Here is an 18,868-nt window from a genome sequence, read left to right on the forward strand (position 1 = left end):
AGGCAGGAATGCTTATTTTATTGTAGAAGAGACATTGCATAACTCTTCTACAATAAAGAGCCTACCCGTTCACAATTATTATTTTTTTGCCTTTAGTTCCACTTTAAAAGACACCCTACGTTTCTGAGATCCAAAGCAACTGTAGACCAATTCATTTAACACAGGATAGAAAGAAGTCTCTTTCACGTGATTAACAGGCTTCACCTTCTCTATGCTGTACAATAGACAAGATGGCGCCACCAAACATGGAAATAACTGGGTCTCTGGTGACAAAATAAAGAAAAGTTTTTATGTGTTGATTATGCATCAGTAAATTGTTCAGTTAAGATTAGTTGTTCATAATTGTCAGCAGTTTCTGTAAATGTAGGAAAAAATTATTTTATTATCATTTTGGTGGAGGATTTTTACAGCATCTTTAAGAAAAATGAGTTATGCCCAACAGAGAAGCAAAATGAAAAATGTAAATCAATAGATTCTAAACCTGTTGGTGATCTTCAAAATGTGTTAGTTGAAATCAACAAATACAAGCAGCCACGGGAATAATTCAACAGTATGTGATTTGTAGGTAAACTCCACCCCAAAAATTGTTTCTTCAGCTTTCCATGTGTAGTGGGTGCTGCCCACTGGTTTATGGATTCCTTGCTTGCCCTCCCCCGCCAATGTGGAGTTGTGTGTGAGGAGCGCCGGGCTGAATTTACTGCCGCCGGCTCCTCTCCTTGCTGCTGCTGCTGCCCAGGACATGGTGAGCTGGACTACCATGTATTTCCACCTCCCCTCCCTGCAGCTGCCATGCTGGGTATTGGAGTGGCTGTGTTATACAGAAAACAGCGGTGCGGCTGCAGGCTGCTTGTGTCACCTTTCTCCCTTCACTGTGCTGTGTAAAATCCCCCTCACTTCTGTTCCCCCCTACCTCCCTTTCTGGCAGCAGGATCAGGTCCAATCAGGAGCAGAGCAACCATTAAGGTTGCAAGAGTAACAAAGGAAACTGGATCTTGTAGTTCTAAAAGGGATGCAGCACAATACAAACAAATTGAGGACAGATGAGCTACAAACTACCACCCCGGACGAACCCCCATGTGTAGTGCCACCCTCTAAGGAACCACTTGATAATTTGTCGTTTTCTGCTCTGAGCCTCGAATCCAAGAACAACCTCAGCCTCTCTGACACACCTGGTTGAGTATAAATCACTGCAAGCATGTATGAAGTGTAAAGGTAAAATACCCTTTGCCTGGCTGTGGATTGCTACCAGAATAATAGCCGCACACCCATTTAATATTAAATGCACTTTATCTATTGATGCAAGTTTAGAATAAACAGCAGTAGAACATAAATGAGCACACAGCGGGTAAATCTGAATACAGTCTGCTAGATAGATTAATAACTATACCAAAGTGATTAAGGTCAGGTTCTGTATCACTAACTGAAATCATTACATGAATTAGCAAACCAGCAATAAACAATGCAAATATATGTTAAATGCAGTATGGATGATAATAATACTACACTGATTTAGAGTGCACTCTAATGTATTAGCGGAGGGGGGGGGGGGGGGGGCATGGTGCAGTGTAGTATCCTAAGAGTTATCTCTTTAACTAAACAAAGAGACAAAAGGTCTCTGGGTACCAACTGCTAGGGGCAGCCTTTGGTCCTGACATTTTACGTTGGAGCCCAGTAACTGTTGGCATGCTTTAAGGCATTCAGCGAGGCCTGTAGGCAATACTAGAGCTATAGGATTAGATAGTTCCCAAACACTCAGTCTCTAGAGGTGGTAGCAAACAGTGGCCACAAGGCCCTCTCACCAGACCCAGACACAGCAGCAGAGGTTCCTTTGATCAGGTGTCCGCTCCCTTCAGATTGCCTGGGGCATGGTGCAGTGTAGTATCCTAAGAGTTATCTCTTTAACTAAACAAAGAGACAAAAGGTCTCTGGGTACCAACTGCTAGGGGCAGCCTTTGGTCCTGACATTTTACGTTGAAGCCCAGTAACTGTTGGCATGCTTTAAGGCATTCAACGAGGCCTGTAGGCAATACTAGAGCTATAGGATTAGATAGTTCCCAAACACTCAGTCTCTAGAGGTGGTAGCAAACAGTGGCCACAAGGCCCTCTCACCAGACCCAGACACAGCAGCAGAGGTTCCTTTGATCAGGTGTCCGCTCCCTTCAGATTGCCTGGGCAAAGTCCTAGAGGAACAGTCAGAGTAGCAAGGGGAGAGCTATTGAGAGGACTGCGCACACCCCCCACAAACAAGCAATATGGCACAAGTTTTCCACCGCTACATGAGCCCAGTTATTGCAGGACTATGGACATTCTTTACATGTAACATGGAGCTTCAGGTATTCCAGTTTTTGACAGATTGGAGAATGGGTAAACCCTCTCTTTTTATTTTTGGCCTCATGGACTTCATTTGGAGTGCAGGTACTTGTGATTGGCAGACAGTGGTCAGTGACAGTCCAGGTACAAGGCAAGCAAGACTGAGAATAGTCAGAGTGAAATCTGTAGTCAGAAGGCAAGCAGAGTTCAGAGAATAGTCCAAGTTCCAATCCAAGGTCATAAACAGAGTAATCCAAACATGAGGGCAGACAAACAGGGATAGTGTAACAAACACTATCACAAGTATGAGACTGCAGGTTTGGCAGGCTTAAATCAGGTTTGGTCTCCACCCAGAGACTGGCTTCATCAATCACTTTGCAGGTGGACAGTCAGACAGGGAGAATACATCACAGCTAAAATCAGGATGCTGGAATGAGACCAGCAGCTGTCATGGAACCGGAGCATACAAAGGCACCTGGCAAGCATCTGGAAATGTGTTATGTGTGCATCTTGAGGCCCAAAGAACTACTCTACCCCTATAGAACTGCTCTCCTCCTCATGCTTAGCACAAAACACAAATTCCTGATTACTTCAAAATCACCAGGAATGTGCTCTGCTCAGATGTGATTGCAGGCTCAGGAGTAATTCTCTTCATTTCCTGTCCCGGTGACAGGAAGTAAAGAGAAAATTCCTCAACAGAGGCACATAGTGCATCAATAGACCTGACAGAGTTTACAAAAATTCCTCATTCCACCCAAAACTAAAATATAAAATGATTTAAATTGCATTCCATGTTGTTCATTATCAAATGTCATTTTCTCCTATATTTTCCTGTGGTCACATGCCTGCCATGAAAATTGCTTCTATAACTTATGAGAAGACTAAATTTATAGATCTAGCCTTTTTAACACGGAGAAACCCTTGAAGTTACTTTCTGACGAGAAATCTTGACAATAATTACTTTTATCTACAGTTAACTGTACATTGGCATGATGGTCAGTGAGAAGAATGCTTCTAGGGCAGACCATAGATGATGTGAATTTCCTGCGACCACAGACAGTACTGACAGGGGAATCCCTCCTGCTGAGACATTGTATTGAAGAAGACCCTGATTATTGCTCGTGGCAATAGCAGCCATTAGCAATAACCACAAGTGAATCCAGCAGGCTGGTTGTACCCAAGTTGATTGATCGATCAACTTGGTTCATTCAACCTGCCCACATGCAGTTCAAATTGTCTATGGCCGGTGTTCTGACATATAGTGTCCGGCCATCTAGAAGTGTCCGCTTGCGCAGTACGGAGCAGAAGGAGATTCGGAAAATCTCTGAAGATGAACGGCACCTGCGCCGTGAGTCGAGGTGCAAGCCCCACCATCCAAGTGGACATAGGGCTGCACATATTAGAGGGCCCCTCGCGGGCTCGCTTTGCTTGGCACGCTTCGGGCACGGCCTCGCTGCACTCGGCTCTTTTTATTCTAACTCTATGTCCACTTGGATGGTGGGGCTAGAACCTGGACTAACTATTTTTGGAATGGGGTTCTCCTGTGTACTGCGCATGCACAGTACACAGCGGACATTATCCGATGGGGGACAGTATGGGATAGAACACCGGCCTTACACTTGTGGTCAGTTGGAGCAGATACTGTAGCTAAAAAGATCATTGGGGTCAGTGGTTACTTATTTGAAACTGCTCACTTCCCAAGGAACCCCTAGCAACCCATCGAGTGTTCCAACAAACCTTGTTCAAGGAAATCTGATCTAGACCCTCTGTATGCATATGGAAACAATATTTTGAAAGCTTATTTCACAGACTTGCCATACATTATGAGATTTGCAAAAAAATGTGTTGTTTTTCCTTGGACAATAGTGATTTTTCTTGCACATCTCCATGTGGTTTCCTATGAGTGACAGTTCTCATAGACTTCACACAGACACACTGAGCTATCCCAGTATATTTCTATTACATTTTTAAAGGTATAAGCTGCTTATCGTTGTTAACTTCACTGTGTTCTCTGTATGACCCTGAAAGTATTTATTATGCCAGAAACTGTATTGAATTAAGCTTTGTGTGCATTCTGTTTAAGTCTTGCACAGTGTCACAGTGATTTAATTATTCTTGGTGATTATGATGGTAGATTACCTAGTTTACTAAGACAATTACACTTTCCTTTGTGTTACTACTTAGTCCAAGAGAAATTGTAGAATATTTTAGGTTCTTATTTTTTCATAATAAAGTTTGTCTGAAAATTATTTTTGATGTGTTTTTTTATACCCGGTGTAATATTTGGTGTGATATTTCATTTTGAGTTGTTTTGTTCCATATTTTCATGATCATCTTTCATATCCACCACTGTAAACATTTGACAGCTCTAATTTACAAGCCTACATTAGAAGATCTAAGAAGGCCAAACCTACACGTAAGAATCCATGCTGAGCAGTGAATGATGCATAGAAATAAAGCCGCCTGAGGAAGTAGATGGGCACAGGGCTGTCTGTCAGTGAGATGGTTCCTTGAGAGACTGGTTTGGCAGCTTCGAGAGGGAAGAATTGTTGCTCGCTTCACATAAGTGGGTGTCTATATATGCAAGGATTGGCTGTTGAGCACAGAAGACACTTACCTCAAAGAAGTTGGGAGAGCTCTTGCAAGGTGTGTTTGCATATTCTAATGATTCTTTGGTGAACCAAAAGCAGCAGTAGTAGTGGGAATCTGTTATGAAGAGACCTTCCCCAAAGCTAAGAAAAGAGCATGCATGTGGAAACAGCTAATTTTAGCACGGGTATGCTACTTGCATTCATAACCCTACCCCTAGTGTGCTGTTACCACACTAGGCAAGAGAATGCTTGCAAGAAGTCTATTGTATAATCCTGCCAGCAACGCTTATCAGGGTTGAGCAAAGCTTCCAGGCTTTCTGACCATTCAAATCAACATTCCCCACAAGGGCAGTTGGCCATCAGGTATTTACCTGCTACTATAGACTTGAGATCATCAGCCTATCCAGGCATATCTAGCCTGATTGATTAAATATCATCTTATGTCCATGGGCTACATGCTAAGTGATTTGAAGAGATACTGTTTGTGTTTTAGACAAATGCCATTTTACTGGTGTCAGAGGTTGACATCTAACCTGTCCCTGGGGTGCAGATATGCCTATCACACCAGGATTCCTGGACCTCCACTAGCTGCAGAGGTAAAGAAAAGCATGTTGCACCTTAAAGTGGTTGTAAACCCATGGGGGGGGGGGGGGGGAGCAACCTGCAAGGCAAAGGCATAATGAGCTAGTATGCATAGCATACTAGCTCATTATGAATAACTTACCTGAGAACGAAGCCCCCAAAGCGGTCCTCCGTCTTCATGTCTGCCACTGCCATGGATCCCGGAGTGACTTCCGGGTCCCGCTGCTCCGGCACTGTGATTCGCCGGAGCAGTGATGACGTCACTCCCGCGCATGCGCACGGGAGCCGACACTCGCGGCATATCGCCGCGATCTGCGGCCTGCCCAGTGCGCCTGCGCGCCGCTGTCTACGGCGCATGCGCCGTAGACAGCGGTGGCTGTCTTTTTGGAAATATCTCCTAAACCGTATAGGTTTAGGAGATATTTCTTGGACCTACAGGTAAGCCTTAATCTAGGCTTACCTGTAGGTCAAAGTGGTTTGTAAGGGTTTACAACCACTTTAACAAAATCCAAACTTGAAACAGGACAAGTGGATTTACATCAGTATTATCTGAGATAAACAGATATCTGTCATAAGGCCATCAGCCTAATTTGGGTTGAATTTGAGTTGGGTCCAAACTGGTGGCACTGTCAATGCAACATACTGTACATCATTGCACCAGCATATACACTCTGCTTTCTGTATTCCATGGCACACATCTCCACTGTATACACTCTGCTTTCTGTACTATACTCCATACTGCTCCACTGTATACACTGCTTTATGTACTCTACTCCACACCGCTCCATTGTATACACGATGCTTTATATACTTTGCTCCCCACTGCTCCACTCTACCTATTCTGCTTTATACACTGTATTTCAGGCTTGTAACAAATACATAAAAGACTGTTGATTATTATTTCGTTTTTAAAGACCATTCTTGAGTGAGTTGAAATGCCTTAGCTATTGGTGCCAGAAAATTGTAAAAAAGGCAAGACATTTTGTATAAATTGTAGTAGGCTATAATATCTGTCATGTTTTGTTTCTTTCAGCCTTGGCTAAGGTTAGGCTTTAATCTCCATAACATATTTGAGTTACAAGAACCTGAGTTATAAAGACATGCATGCCACCCATGCAAAAGCCATACATAATTTATGAACCCGATAGCTGATTGTAGCTAAGATTTGTGGATTCTCAAGGGATATTCAGAATGTAATTTTCACATACATTTGGAAGGAGGCCATAGAAATGAAAGTAGAACTATGGCCTCCGAAAGCTCATTTTGATGTAGAGGCTGCTGGTTAAATAATGTTTTCTGCAGTACCCCCCCACTTTCACACACCAACACATTTCATTAGCTTATTTGTTTATTTATCCCAACCTCCCCCCCCCTTTTTTCTCCCCCTTCCCGAATTTCCAACATGTTTGAGAGCTGGATCTAAAATTTTCCGACAACAAAATACAATCGTTTAAATTCCGATCGTGTGTAGACAATTCCGACGGACAAAGTGCCATGCATGCTCAGAATAAATTACGAGATGAAAGCGATTGTCTACTGGCCTGTTTATAGTCCCGTCGTACGTGTTGTACGTCATCGCGTTCAGAACGATCGGATTTTCCAACAACTTTGCGCGACCGTGTGTATGCCAGACAAGTTTGGGCCAAAATCAATTGGAAAAATCCGACGGATTTTGTCGTCGGAAAGTCCGACCGTGTGTACAGGGCATAACTAGTTTTACACAATTTTCAGATTACCATAAGGGAGCCAATAGTAGCTCTAGTAGCTCCCCTCCCCAATGACTGATTTGTGGATAATCTACTGGATTTGCATTGCCTGTGAATCCGCTGATCACTTTTTGTATCTGATTTTTATCTACAAGATGCCTACAATTGTATTCTGAATAATGGTGTAAAACCTACCATATTTTATTTTCTTGCTGTCATGGAAACTTTTTAGTTAAATGAAGAATTTGAAAAAAAAGAAAAAGAACTATGGCCTCCCATTAAAAAATGTACTGCAGCACTGAATGTATACCTAAAACCTAATCCAAAACTATATCGATAAACATGAGGAAAAACAATGTTACGTGACAAAAATATGATTAGTAAATAGTATATGTGAATACTATCATATCATCATATAAGTGAATAAAGTGTATACTAAATCTGAAATGAAGTTAACATAAATAATATAGAAAAACCCCCACAAAAATTTTTGTATATTAAAACAAAAATTGTGTGTGCTAAATCTAAACCAATAATAAAATTAGCAAAAATAATATTCAAAAGCAATAAAGAGTTAATATATAATGGAGAAAAAATTGTCCAAAAAGTATTGTTGGTTCCTCAAAATTGATATTAAGGTGCAAAAATATCCACAAATGCGTGTATAAAAAAATAATCAAAACAATCCTCCACCAGTGAGAAGTGGGGCCGCTTACCAGAGTTGTAGATCCCAGTGTTAGTGAGATCAGTAAGGCAACAGCACAGAAGTTTCTGGATGAACCGTCACAGGCACCACACCGTTTGCATCTCCAATACGAAGGCTCCAATCGGGAAACGAAGGTATCGTAGATTACTGGCACCACGCTGCTTCTATCTCCAATACGAAGCCTCCAGTCAGGAAACGAGGGTATCGTGGATCATGTATAAAAAATCAAAGGCACTCGCATAGCGTAAAACCACTTAGTTTAATGGAATAGAATATAAAAAATTACACTCACATGTGTATAGAGAAAAACGATCACATAAAAAACGAGCCGGCCGGACTCGTGTGCCGCCCGCACTTCCTGGTTGGGCGTAGAACGCGGAGACGTCAGAACGCCTATCTCCCTACGCGCGTTTCGTCACGAACAGACGTGTTCACGGGATGCGGGACGGCGTTCTGACGCACCGCCTATATACCAAATCATAAACAAACAGCCCCGGTCTGAGCTCCATGTTGTCCTCTCAATCCACCATATTAGGTGAGGGAAAGAGGGCTGGAATGCCCATACTGTCACCCAGTCCACCATTTTGCATAAGGAAAAAAGAGTAAAAATTTAGTAATTGTGAACTGAGTGTCCTGGATAAGGGCCTCAAGTTTGCCCCAGCCAAAAATATGAATAAGTTTCAAACATACATGGATATTCATAAGTATGTAAGAAAACTTAATATCCAAAGATATGTAACTTCAAATCCTACCAATTTTCTTAGAAATGCCTCTGGTGACTATTGTCACTCGGGACTTTCCAATTCATCACTTTTCAATCCACCTGGACATTTGTGTCCCTCTTTAAAAGTCTTTCGTGATCTGGCCCTCAAAGACCTTGAAGACTTATGCATAAAAAAAGTTAAAAATAAAGAGGTGATCGATGCTGGCATTGAATCCCTCTGCAACAATAAAAATGTGGTCATCCGCCCAGCGGACAAAGGGGGGGGTATAGTCATCCTAAATAAGGATGACTATATAGGCGAGATGAATCGGATTTTGGGGGATAGGGCTACATACATCTCCCTACCCTCTAATCCGAATGCACAATATAAAAGAACTTTGGAGTCCCTCGTTGCAGAGGGATTCGATCAGGGAATCTTAAATAAGAAAGAAAAGGCCTTTCTCGTTCCAAAAACTCCTAGAATCCCTATAATCTATTACTTACCTAAGGTCCATAAGAGTCTTACCTGCCCCCCGGGATGACCCATCATTAGTGGGATCGATTCCATTACTTCCCGGGCGGGCAGGTATATAGATTTCTTTCTACAACCTTTAGTGCGTCGAATGCCATCATTTATTAAAGACACGAGACATATAATTAACCTTCTCGGGGGATACCATCCGAAACAAGGGACCCTGCTGGTGACTGCAGATGTTGCGTCACTATATACAAGCATACCCCAAAATATGGGTCTAGAAGCCGTCTCGGATTCCCTAGAGAGGTTTTCTGATCTCCCTTCAGAACAAATAGTCTTTATTATGAAACTTTTAGACTATGCGGCTACGCATAACTTTTTCTGGTTTGGAGGGGACTTTTTTCGCCAGATTAAAGGGGTCGCCATGGGGGCAAAATATGCCCCTAGTTTGGCGAATCTGTTTATGGCGAAATGGGAGGAGGATGTTGTCTATGCCCGGGTCAGGCCGCAGCTGACCTTTTGGGCCAGGTACATAGACGACATCCTCCTCCTATGGGATGGTAGTGAATCAGATCTTTCCCTGTTTATGAGTGAGCTTAACGCCAACACTAGGGGTATACACCTCACCTATGAAGCTAGTCTTACTAAAATTAATTTTTTAGATCTTACTATCACTATTAAAGGAGAACGTTTCATTACATCAACTTTCTTTAAAACCACCGATAGGAACTCCTTTATACCTACCACTAGCTGCCATCATCATCATTTAAGATTGAGACGCAACTGCACAGAACAGGATGTTTTTATACAACAGGCCCGTGTTCTCACTCAGAGGTTCATTGATAAAGGTTATCCATCTGAACCCTTGACACGTTTGATAGATGAGATTAGTCAAGTTGAAAGATCTGAGTTACTAAAGGAACGAGAAGGGGGTCGTCAAAACAATTTTCGTTACCCCTTCATCACTAATTATTCTTGCCAACACACTAGGATCAAACATATACTTAAAAAACATTGGCATGTACTTAGGAACGACTCGGTATTGGGAACCATTTTGCCTGACAGACCCCAAGTAGTATATAGAGGCGTAACATCTTTGAGGGACAGGGTGGCTCCTAATGCTTTGGACCCACCCACTAATCGTCCGCATTTTTTCTCGAACCTTACTGGGTACTATCAATGCAGGAAGTGCACGGTATGTAGCTTAAATGGTTGTCGGTCTAGGAGAAGTAATACCTTTAGATCTACGGTTACTTCTAAGTCTTACACCATAGAGCCCTTTATCACTTGCTGTTCAGAGGCAGTGGTCTACATGCTGGAGTGCCCTTGTGGCCTCCAGTATGTAGGGCGGACCAAACGTGCTTTACATGTACGTTTGAACGAACATATTGGGAATATCCGTAGAGGATATACCCAACATTCGGTCTCCAAACACTACCTGCTGGCACACAATAGAGACCCTACCAACACAATCTTTATGGGAATTGACAAGTTCAATCCCCATTGGAGGGGAACCCATTTGGTAAGAAGCATTTCCAAGCTTGAAATGATGTGGATACACAAATTAAAAAGCTACGTCCCTCATGGCCTTAATATTGAAGTAGACGTAAATGCGTTTATTGACAATTCTTGAACAATATATAATTGGTTGGAATAGCTTATACAGCTTAGGCTTCTTGTTGTTGTTTTTTAATTGTAAACTTGGTGTGAGTTCCATGAGTCTTCGATGAAGGTTTTTTACCTCTATCATTTTTTCTGTATTTGTGGTCCCACCATAAATTTTTTATTTCCGCTGGTATTTCTTTTAATTAATAATGTATCAATATTTGGACATACAAAACATTATATATCTTTACTACAAAAGCTCTTTTGTCCATTTATTTGGACTGTTTTGTTTGTATCTAATATTATTTTATTATCTTATCAAATATTTTTCAATAAATATATTTTTCAATTGGTATTTAAAAGAAATTTTTTTACTTTTTCTTAATGTATCCTTATGATAATTTTGTGTTTTTAATCCATGGCTCTTAAAGAATCTGGATGGTTATGAATATAGGTTTGCCTCTGCGTAGTGGTAGGGCAAATTTTTACTCTTTTTTCCTTATGCAAAATGGTGGACTGGGTGACAGTATGGGCATTCCAGCCCTCTTTCCCTCACCTAATATGGTGGATTGAGAGGACAACATGGAGCTCAGACCGAGGCTGTTTGTTTATGATTTGGTATATAGGCGGTGCGTCAGAACGCCGTCCCGCATCCCGTGAACACGTCCGTTCGTGACGAAACGCGCGTAGGGAGATAGGCGTTCTGACGTCTCCGCGTTCTACGCCCAACCAGGAAGTCCGGCCGTCTCGTTTTTTATGTGATCGTTTTTCTCTATACACATGTGAGTGTAATTTTTTATATTCTATTCCATTAAACTAAGTGGTTTTACGCTATGCGAGTGCCTTTGATTTTTTATACATGATCCACGATACCCTCGTTTCCTGACTGGAGGCTTCGTATTGGAGATAGAAGCAGCGTGGTGCCAGTAATCTACGATACCTTAGTTTCCCGATTGGAGCCTTCGTATTGGAGATGCAAACGGTGTGGTGCCTGTGACGGTTCATCCAGAAACTTCTGTGCTGTTGCCTTACTGATCTCACTAACACTGGGATCTACAACTCTGGTAAGCGGCCCCTCTTCTCACTGGTGGAGGATTGTTTTGATTATTTTTTTATACACGCATTTGTGGATATTTTTGCACCTTAATATCAATTTTGAGGAACCAACAATACTTTTTGGACAACTTTTTCTCCATTATATATGAACTCTTTATTGCTTTTGAATATTATTTTTGCTAATTTTATTATTGGTTTAGATTTAGCACACACAATTTTTGTTTTAATATACAAAAATTTTTGTGAGGGTTTTTCTATATTATTTATGTTAACTTCATTTCAGATTTAGTATACACTTTATTCACTTATATGATGATATGATAGTATTCACATATACTATTTACTAATCATATTTTTGTCACGTAAAATTGTTTTTCCTCATGTTTATCGATATAGTTTTGGATTAGGTTTTAGGTATACAATTTTTTGTTTTTAGCGCAGCTCACTTTGTTCACCTATTTAGTTTGATATCGGAGTATTACGATTAGGGTTGCTGCTTATAGGTTACCTTTTTTTTGTTTGAGTAGCGCGGTTTACCCTTTGTACCGAGCACTGAATGTATAACTTAAGGCAAAATGTTTTTTCTTTTTTTCGTTTTAGACAGAGAGGTGAGGGATTAGAACACCCTCACCCTCTCTATTTTTTCTGTTTATCATCAAAAGTGAAAGTAAAAGAAAATCCCAAATTTTGGGTTGTCCCCAGAACAGTAATAGAGGGGAAATCTTCCAATGGGGACACTAATTCTGGTGACCTAGGGGCCCGAATGTATTCCTTTAATTTGTATTGATTTCCTCTCACTTCCTGTTTTGGCTATGGGGCAGGAACTGAAGGTAAATCTTCCAAATGGGACATAGATGGCTAAAAATTGACAGGGGTTCTAACTCTCCCTTCCTTACTTTATCCAAAATGAAAAAAAAAGTTTTGCCTATAGTGCTACTTTAATCATAAATGCATCTGCTCGTCGTTTTCTGCTAGCCCCTTGCAAAGTCTCACAAATACCTGTTAATTCTACCAGTGGAGTCCACCTAATGAAGCTTCCTATGATAGGGTGGCAACAATGCTGCACTGCTCTTGAATTAAGAGCAGAGTTGACACTGTCATGTAGGATGTGCCTGTTTGCACCACAATGGGATGAATAATTGTTGCAGGTGGTATGCCTAACAGCATTGTAACTGCTTATTCACAAGCCTGTAACATGTCAATGAGCTAGGGTTGCCACATCACAACCTGTGCAATTAATATGTGTTTGAGTTTAAAGGGATGAGGTGGCAACCTTACAATGGGCACCCGGCGACACCTAGTCCTGCCCCTGCTTTCTGGATTGGCAGACTTGCCTCTATTGCTGAAATCACTGTGAGCTACAGTTTCTAGAATAGGGAGTGTGTGAAGCACAAATAAAGAAGAATTTGGAACAGTCGTGGAAGGTAAAGGAAGCTTTGGCTTGCTTATAGAGGCCTGTACATAACATGGTAACCAGATTTTGTACTTATTTAGACTGTCATACATGAGAAGTAGATTTTTGGGTAATCAAGGGGAATAGTGATATTGAAAACCTTCCAAGCCGCTGTTTGAAGTAAACAGCCAGCCACCCATTTCATAATTCAATGAGCAGGTGCACAGTGGTGCACTCTGTTCTAACAGATAGCAAAAAGGACCCCTTAAATCTGAAATCTGGCTAAAAAAACCTTCCTTACAGCTCCAATCATATCAATTACCTGTAATGAAGTATGTTCTGTGTTGTGCAGGCAGCTGGATCTTGAAGAAATCTTCACTGCAGGGGTGCCTTTGCTCTTCCTGTCTCTCAAACTCTGGCACTGCGATGGTTAACAGTTTTTGGCATTCGGGCAGAACAGCAGTACATATGGTCAGATGGGAACATGTTTTTCCTTGCTCCTACATTGAGAAACATTCTTTCATTGCTCTCACGTAAGGATGTACTCAGGCGTGTTTGCACAGCCCACGTGCAGAGCCGCACAGCTACGCATCGGGACAATGTTTCACTGCCTGTGATTAGCGCAGCGCAGTGCCGACTTCCTGACAGGCTCTGCACGTGGGCTGTGCGAACATACCGGAGCTCACCCTTACTCTCACGGCCTTTAACACAATCTGTGAATGGGAGAGAGTCTGATCAGTCACAGGATTTTCTCATTCGTGTTACCAGAAGTGTAACTAATGAAAAAACTTTTCTCAATTGAGGAGGAGGAAGGAAGGGGACCCATCAGACCATTTGTACTGCTGTTCTGCCTGTGGCACCATCTGTGAACCATTGTTGTGCTGGAAGTTCAGAGACAGGAAGAGGACCGGCCTCCCTGCACTGAATGACAGGATCAAACTGCCTGTATAACGTGGTTTATACTTCATTACAGGTAAGTGATGTGACTAAAGCTGTAGAGATTTTTTTTTCTAGCTAAACTTCAGCTTTAATTGTTTCTAACATATAATAAATACCTACATGTAAGGCATATGTAAGGCATATGTCGCATCTGCAAACTAGGTCATGGTGTCTCTATGTCACGTTTTCCTATTCTAATCCATGAAAGTATGATTCTGGGACATATCTGTATTAAGCCCTAAATACATTGAGAGCAGGCTTACCTAAAGGTATCTCCATTTATCCTTATGTACAATAGGGTGTCCAGACTTGTGAAAAGGCACTTGAAGACCAAAGGGCAAGCTGCTAACTCAAAAATAAGGAAAACTCTTAGGCCAGTGTCTCTTGATGTTTTGGATCTGTAAGGGCTATACGAAATACATTTGGCCACTGCCCCAAGGGACTTGTTTTATAATTATTGGACGAAAAAGGAAAAGCAGTTGTGTTGAAACCAATTTGTTAATGTTTTTCATTTTAAATTCTACACTGAAAAATGTTGGGATTCTGGTTGTTTTTAAGAACATCTCCAATATTTGCCTCTCTAAATTCTGTAAATGTGGTCAATGAATCCTACATCTGTGTGGTCATCAAAGTTTCTTTATGGGTATGATTCTAACAAGTTTAAATTGTTAATTGTTTTAATTTCATTCAGTCTTTATTCATTTAAGTTGGTTACCCAACATCGGTAAAACGGCACATTTTAAGTTCTAGATAGTATTTAATTTAGGAAGTTGTATACAAATTCTTACATGGTAATATGGTCCTCAAAGACCACTAGATGAGTCCAGCAAGTTATGCTGCATATAAGTGATGTTTCTTCTGTTCTCCTTGTAGATGGATGAAATTAAATTTAAAGACAGAGCAGTCTACATGCTGGAGAAAAAGTTAGGTGTGCAAGCCGGCCATACCCAAAGACTGCAGCTCCAAAAAGAGGCTCTAGATGAGCAGCTTACCCAGTTCAAAGAGTCTGACCGTCATCTGGGTAGCCCAAAGAGAGAAATTCCTTTTGCAAGTGGTGCAGGAGAAGCTTCTGATCCGGGGAGCCCTGTAAGGATTCTGCTCGCTGGCTAACGAACCGTCCTTTTAACAATTTTTCACCCTAAAATTTCTTGCTGTCTTGCTGTTTTGTGTAGGGTAGAGCACATTTTCTTACAAAATAAGTATTTTTGAATTTTAAAATATCATATGAGGCATATTTTTTTTCTTGAGTATATGTGTTCCTGCAGGACTAGAAAATGACTGTCTTCGGCAGGAAAGTCCTCTATCATTTCACGACATGCTTGAACCTGTTGAAATCTGATATCTGGATGAATGCCCCTGTTGCCCTTAAAGTGGAACTCCTTTCACTTTCTACTGGGTGACCACTTCCAATGGTGTCCTCATTTTACTAGGAAAGTACTTTTATTCCTGTGTCCCCATCAAAGAGATTCCCCCTCACTTTCTGCTACCTTCAGCAGATGAGAACATTCTTACATAGTTACATAGTAGGCAAGGTTGAAAAAAGACATTGGTCCATCAATTCCGGACCTATATGTGTGATTTTATGTCAGTATTACATTGTATATCCCTGTATGTTGTGGTCGTTCAGGTGCTTAGCTAATATTTTTTTTAATTATTGATGCTCCCCGCTGAAACCACTGCCTGTGGAAGTGAATTCCACATCCTAACCGGTCTTACAGTAAAGAACCCTCTGCGCAGTTTAAGGTTAAACCGCTTTTCTTCTAATTTTAACGAATGGGCGCGTGTCTTATTAAATTCCCTTATGCAGAAAAGTTTTATCTCTATTATGGGGTCATTGTACATTTGTACATTGAAATCAAATCCCCTCTCAAGCGTCTCTTCTCCAGAGAGAACAAGTTCAGTGCTCGCAACCTTTCCTCATAACTCATTTCCTCCTGACCCTTTATTAGTTTTGTTGCCCTTCTCTGGACTCTCTCCAGTTCTAGCACATCCTTCCTGAGGACTGGTGCCCAGAACTGAACAGTATACTCCAGGTGCGACCGGACCACAGTCTTGCAGAGTGGGAGAATTATCATTGTATCTCTGGAGTTAATCCCCTTTTTAATGCATGCCAATATTCTGTTTTCTTTGCTTGCAGCAGCTTGGCATTGCATGCCATTGCTGAGCCTGTCATCTACTAGGACCCCCAGGTCCTTTTCCATTCTAAGTTCCCCCCAGAGTTTCTCCCACCAGTGAGTAGATTGCATTCATATTTTTGCCACCCAAATGCATTATTTTACATTTTTCCACATTAAACCTCATTTGCCATGTAGTTGCCCACCCCTATTCTAAAAAATTAAAGAGGTTCTAACCTATCGAAAACGGGAAAATAGCTTGGGCTTGGGCTCTAAATAAAATTTGATATTTTCTTTCCCACCTGCCCATCTATGTTCATGACAAGTGCTTCACCGTCGTCTGAAATTGGCATTGTTAATCACACTTTAAATATTTATCAGTAGGGGTGATTGGTTTCCATGTCGACAGTAGTACGCCACCTCTGACTGTCAATGTCTTCACCATTATCCCATTAACCCTAGAAGGAAATGTGGCTTTGATGCTGTCAGGATGAAGAAAACACTGCTTGATCCAATATAAAAGTGGCAGGATGCCTCAACACTCCCAACTAGGAGCCGTTAGCGAATTACATGAGTTGTATATCATGTGATCAAGCCTAATATTTTAGAAATTCTGAGGCTGCCATTGGTAACCTCTTATTCTGTAAATGCTGGCCCGGAACAAGTATATAGATAGGTATTTGTGACATTTCTTCAACTTCTCTGATCTTTATACTTGTTTTGAGTCAGTGCCTGGAAAGTGTTAAGCCCAGCATAAAAGTCAGGCCACTAGTATTTTTTTAAGAAGGTAACAACACAGCAGAACTGGTATTCGATTTAATTTTGATGCGATTGGATTTAAGGAATATTTATAGCCATAACTTTGTTTTTAATTTTGGATAAAGTAAGGAATATATATTCCATCAGGGAGTTTTATATTCATTTTCTCTCCCAGAAACAAAAATTAAGAGGAGATCTCTTCAAAGATAGAGAATATAGTCTCATTGAAAGGGGTGTCCCCAGTGAAAGATTTATCCTAACCATTTTCTATACTGAAGACAATTGCCAATAGTACCAATAGTGTGGGTGAATCTCCGCAGTGGTGACACAGAGAGCATTAGGTACCTGAAATAGGGTCTAACCCATGCCTACTCAGAATCAAATCAAATCTAAATCAAAATGTTTTAGCTATAATACACTTTTAGAAGCTACAATATATACAGATATACAGTATATATACAGATATACAGTATATATATAATATACACACCGATCATCCGATCATCCATGACTTTATGACCACTTTCAGGTTAAGTGAATAACATTGATTATCTCATTACAATAGCATCTGAAATTTGGTGGTATGTATATATATATATATATATATATATATATATATATATATATCATGTTGTCCATGAAGCTGATATGTTAAGAGCGGAAAAAATGGGGGCGGATGTTACTATGACACGTACCACCTCTTCATGGGAATGGTACTCCCTGATGGTAGTGGCCTCTTTCAACAGAATAATGCACACTGCCACACTGCAAAAATGGTTCATGAATGGTTTGAAAAAAACAAAAATTCTCCAGATCTCAATCCAATCGTGCATTTGTGGGATATACTGGAAAAACCTGTCTGATCCATGGAGGCTTCACCTCCCAACTTACAGGACTTAAATGATCTGCTGCTGGTGGATTGGTAACATATACCACACGCAGCATGTCTTCAGAGGTCTAGTGGCATCCATGCCTAAAGGGGTCAGGGCTGTTTTGGCGGTAAAAACTGGACTTACTCAATAGTCGGTGTGTGGTCATAAAATTATGGCTGATTGGTGTGTGTGTGTACATATATATATATATATATATATATATATATATATATAGATAGATAGATATAAATATATACTTGTAGCTATGCTGCTCTAATCTATACTAATTCACTCTTCAATTTTTATGAATCGTAAGTGATCATGGCGTTAACAATAAAATCATAAACAAGCAGCATGGTTATATAACCATATAGATGCAGGGTTTAATTTTTGTAGTGTTCCCTTCATCTTCTAGGTTTTCTTATAACTACAGCAAAATATATTACAGGAAATATGCTTCCAAAGACACATCCTTCTTCTACATTATTCAGTTTTGAAGTTATAAATGTAACTTATTTTTAACTTTGATTCAGTAAATTTGAAGATGTAACACCTTGGCTTCAGATGCTACCAGTGCCAGATTTAGACCTTGGTGGGCCTGGGACACTTCAAGTTCGGGGGCCCCTCAACATAGAAATTCCTTTATATGACAAATAAAAAAGTCAACTGAAACAAATGGTTAACCACATTTGTTCTAAAAAAAATGTTGAGTTCCGAAGAGGACATTTGTCAGATTTTTTTTTCCTCAAATTGTATGGACTGTATGAATACAGTCAATAAAAAATAATTGGAACTGACAAGTCCTAGTTATACATCACACTACAATATTTACAAAGAGTCTTTCTGCCTTGCACTTAGCATCTGCAAAATCTTTACCTGACTCATCAAACGGTATCATCTTGAGGACACTGCTCTCTACAGCCAGTAGGCCCAGAGCACTCAAGCTGGCCATAGACATTTCAAATCTCGGCCGGTTCAGCAGGGACCAGCTGAGATTTGAACCATGTAGGGGCAGACTGATTGTACCAAAGTTGATCCATAAATCGACTTGGGTACA

General features: G+C 40.8%; 1 protein-coding gene across 2 annotated transcripts in view; it reads left to right on the forward strand.

Moving 5' to 3' along the window:
- JAKMIP3 (Janus kinase and microtubule interacting protein 3) overlaps positions 1-18,868 on the forward strand; it is a 261,757-nt gene that overhangs the window by 97,208 nt on the left and 145,681 nt on the right. The window contains exon 4 of one of the 2 annotated variants that reach the window (XM_077455553.1): positions 14,940-15,152. The exons of the other annotated variant lie outside the window; for it this stretch is intronic. Within the exon in view, the coding sequence (XP_077311679.1) occupies positions 14,940-15,152 (213 nt within the window). The remainder of the gene's footprint in view (positions 1-14,939; positions 15,153-18,868) is intronic. 2 annotated transcript variants of the gene reach the window in all.

Source organism: Lithobates pipiens, unplaced genomic scaffold (genome assembly GCF_037356315.1).
Source record: "Lithobates pipiens isolate NorthernLeopardFrog02 unplaced genomic scaffold, aLitPip1_a1.2 Scaffold_25, whole genome shotgun sequence".
Classification (NCBI taxonomy): Eukaryota; Metazoa; Chordata; class Amphibia; order Anura; family Ranidae; genus Lithobates; species Lithobates pipiens.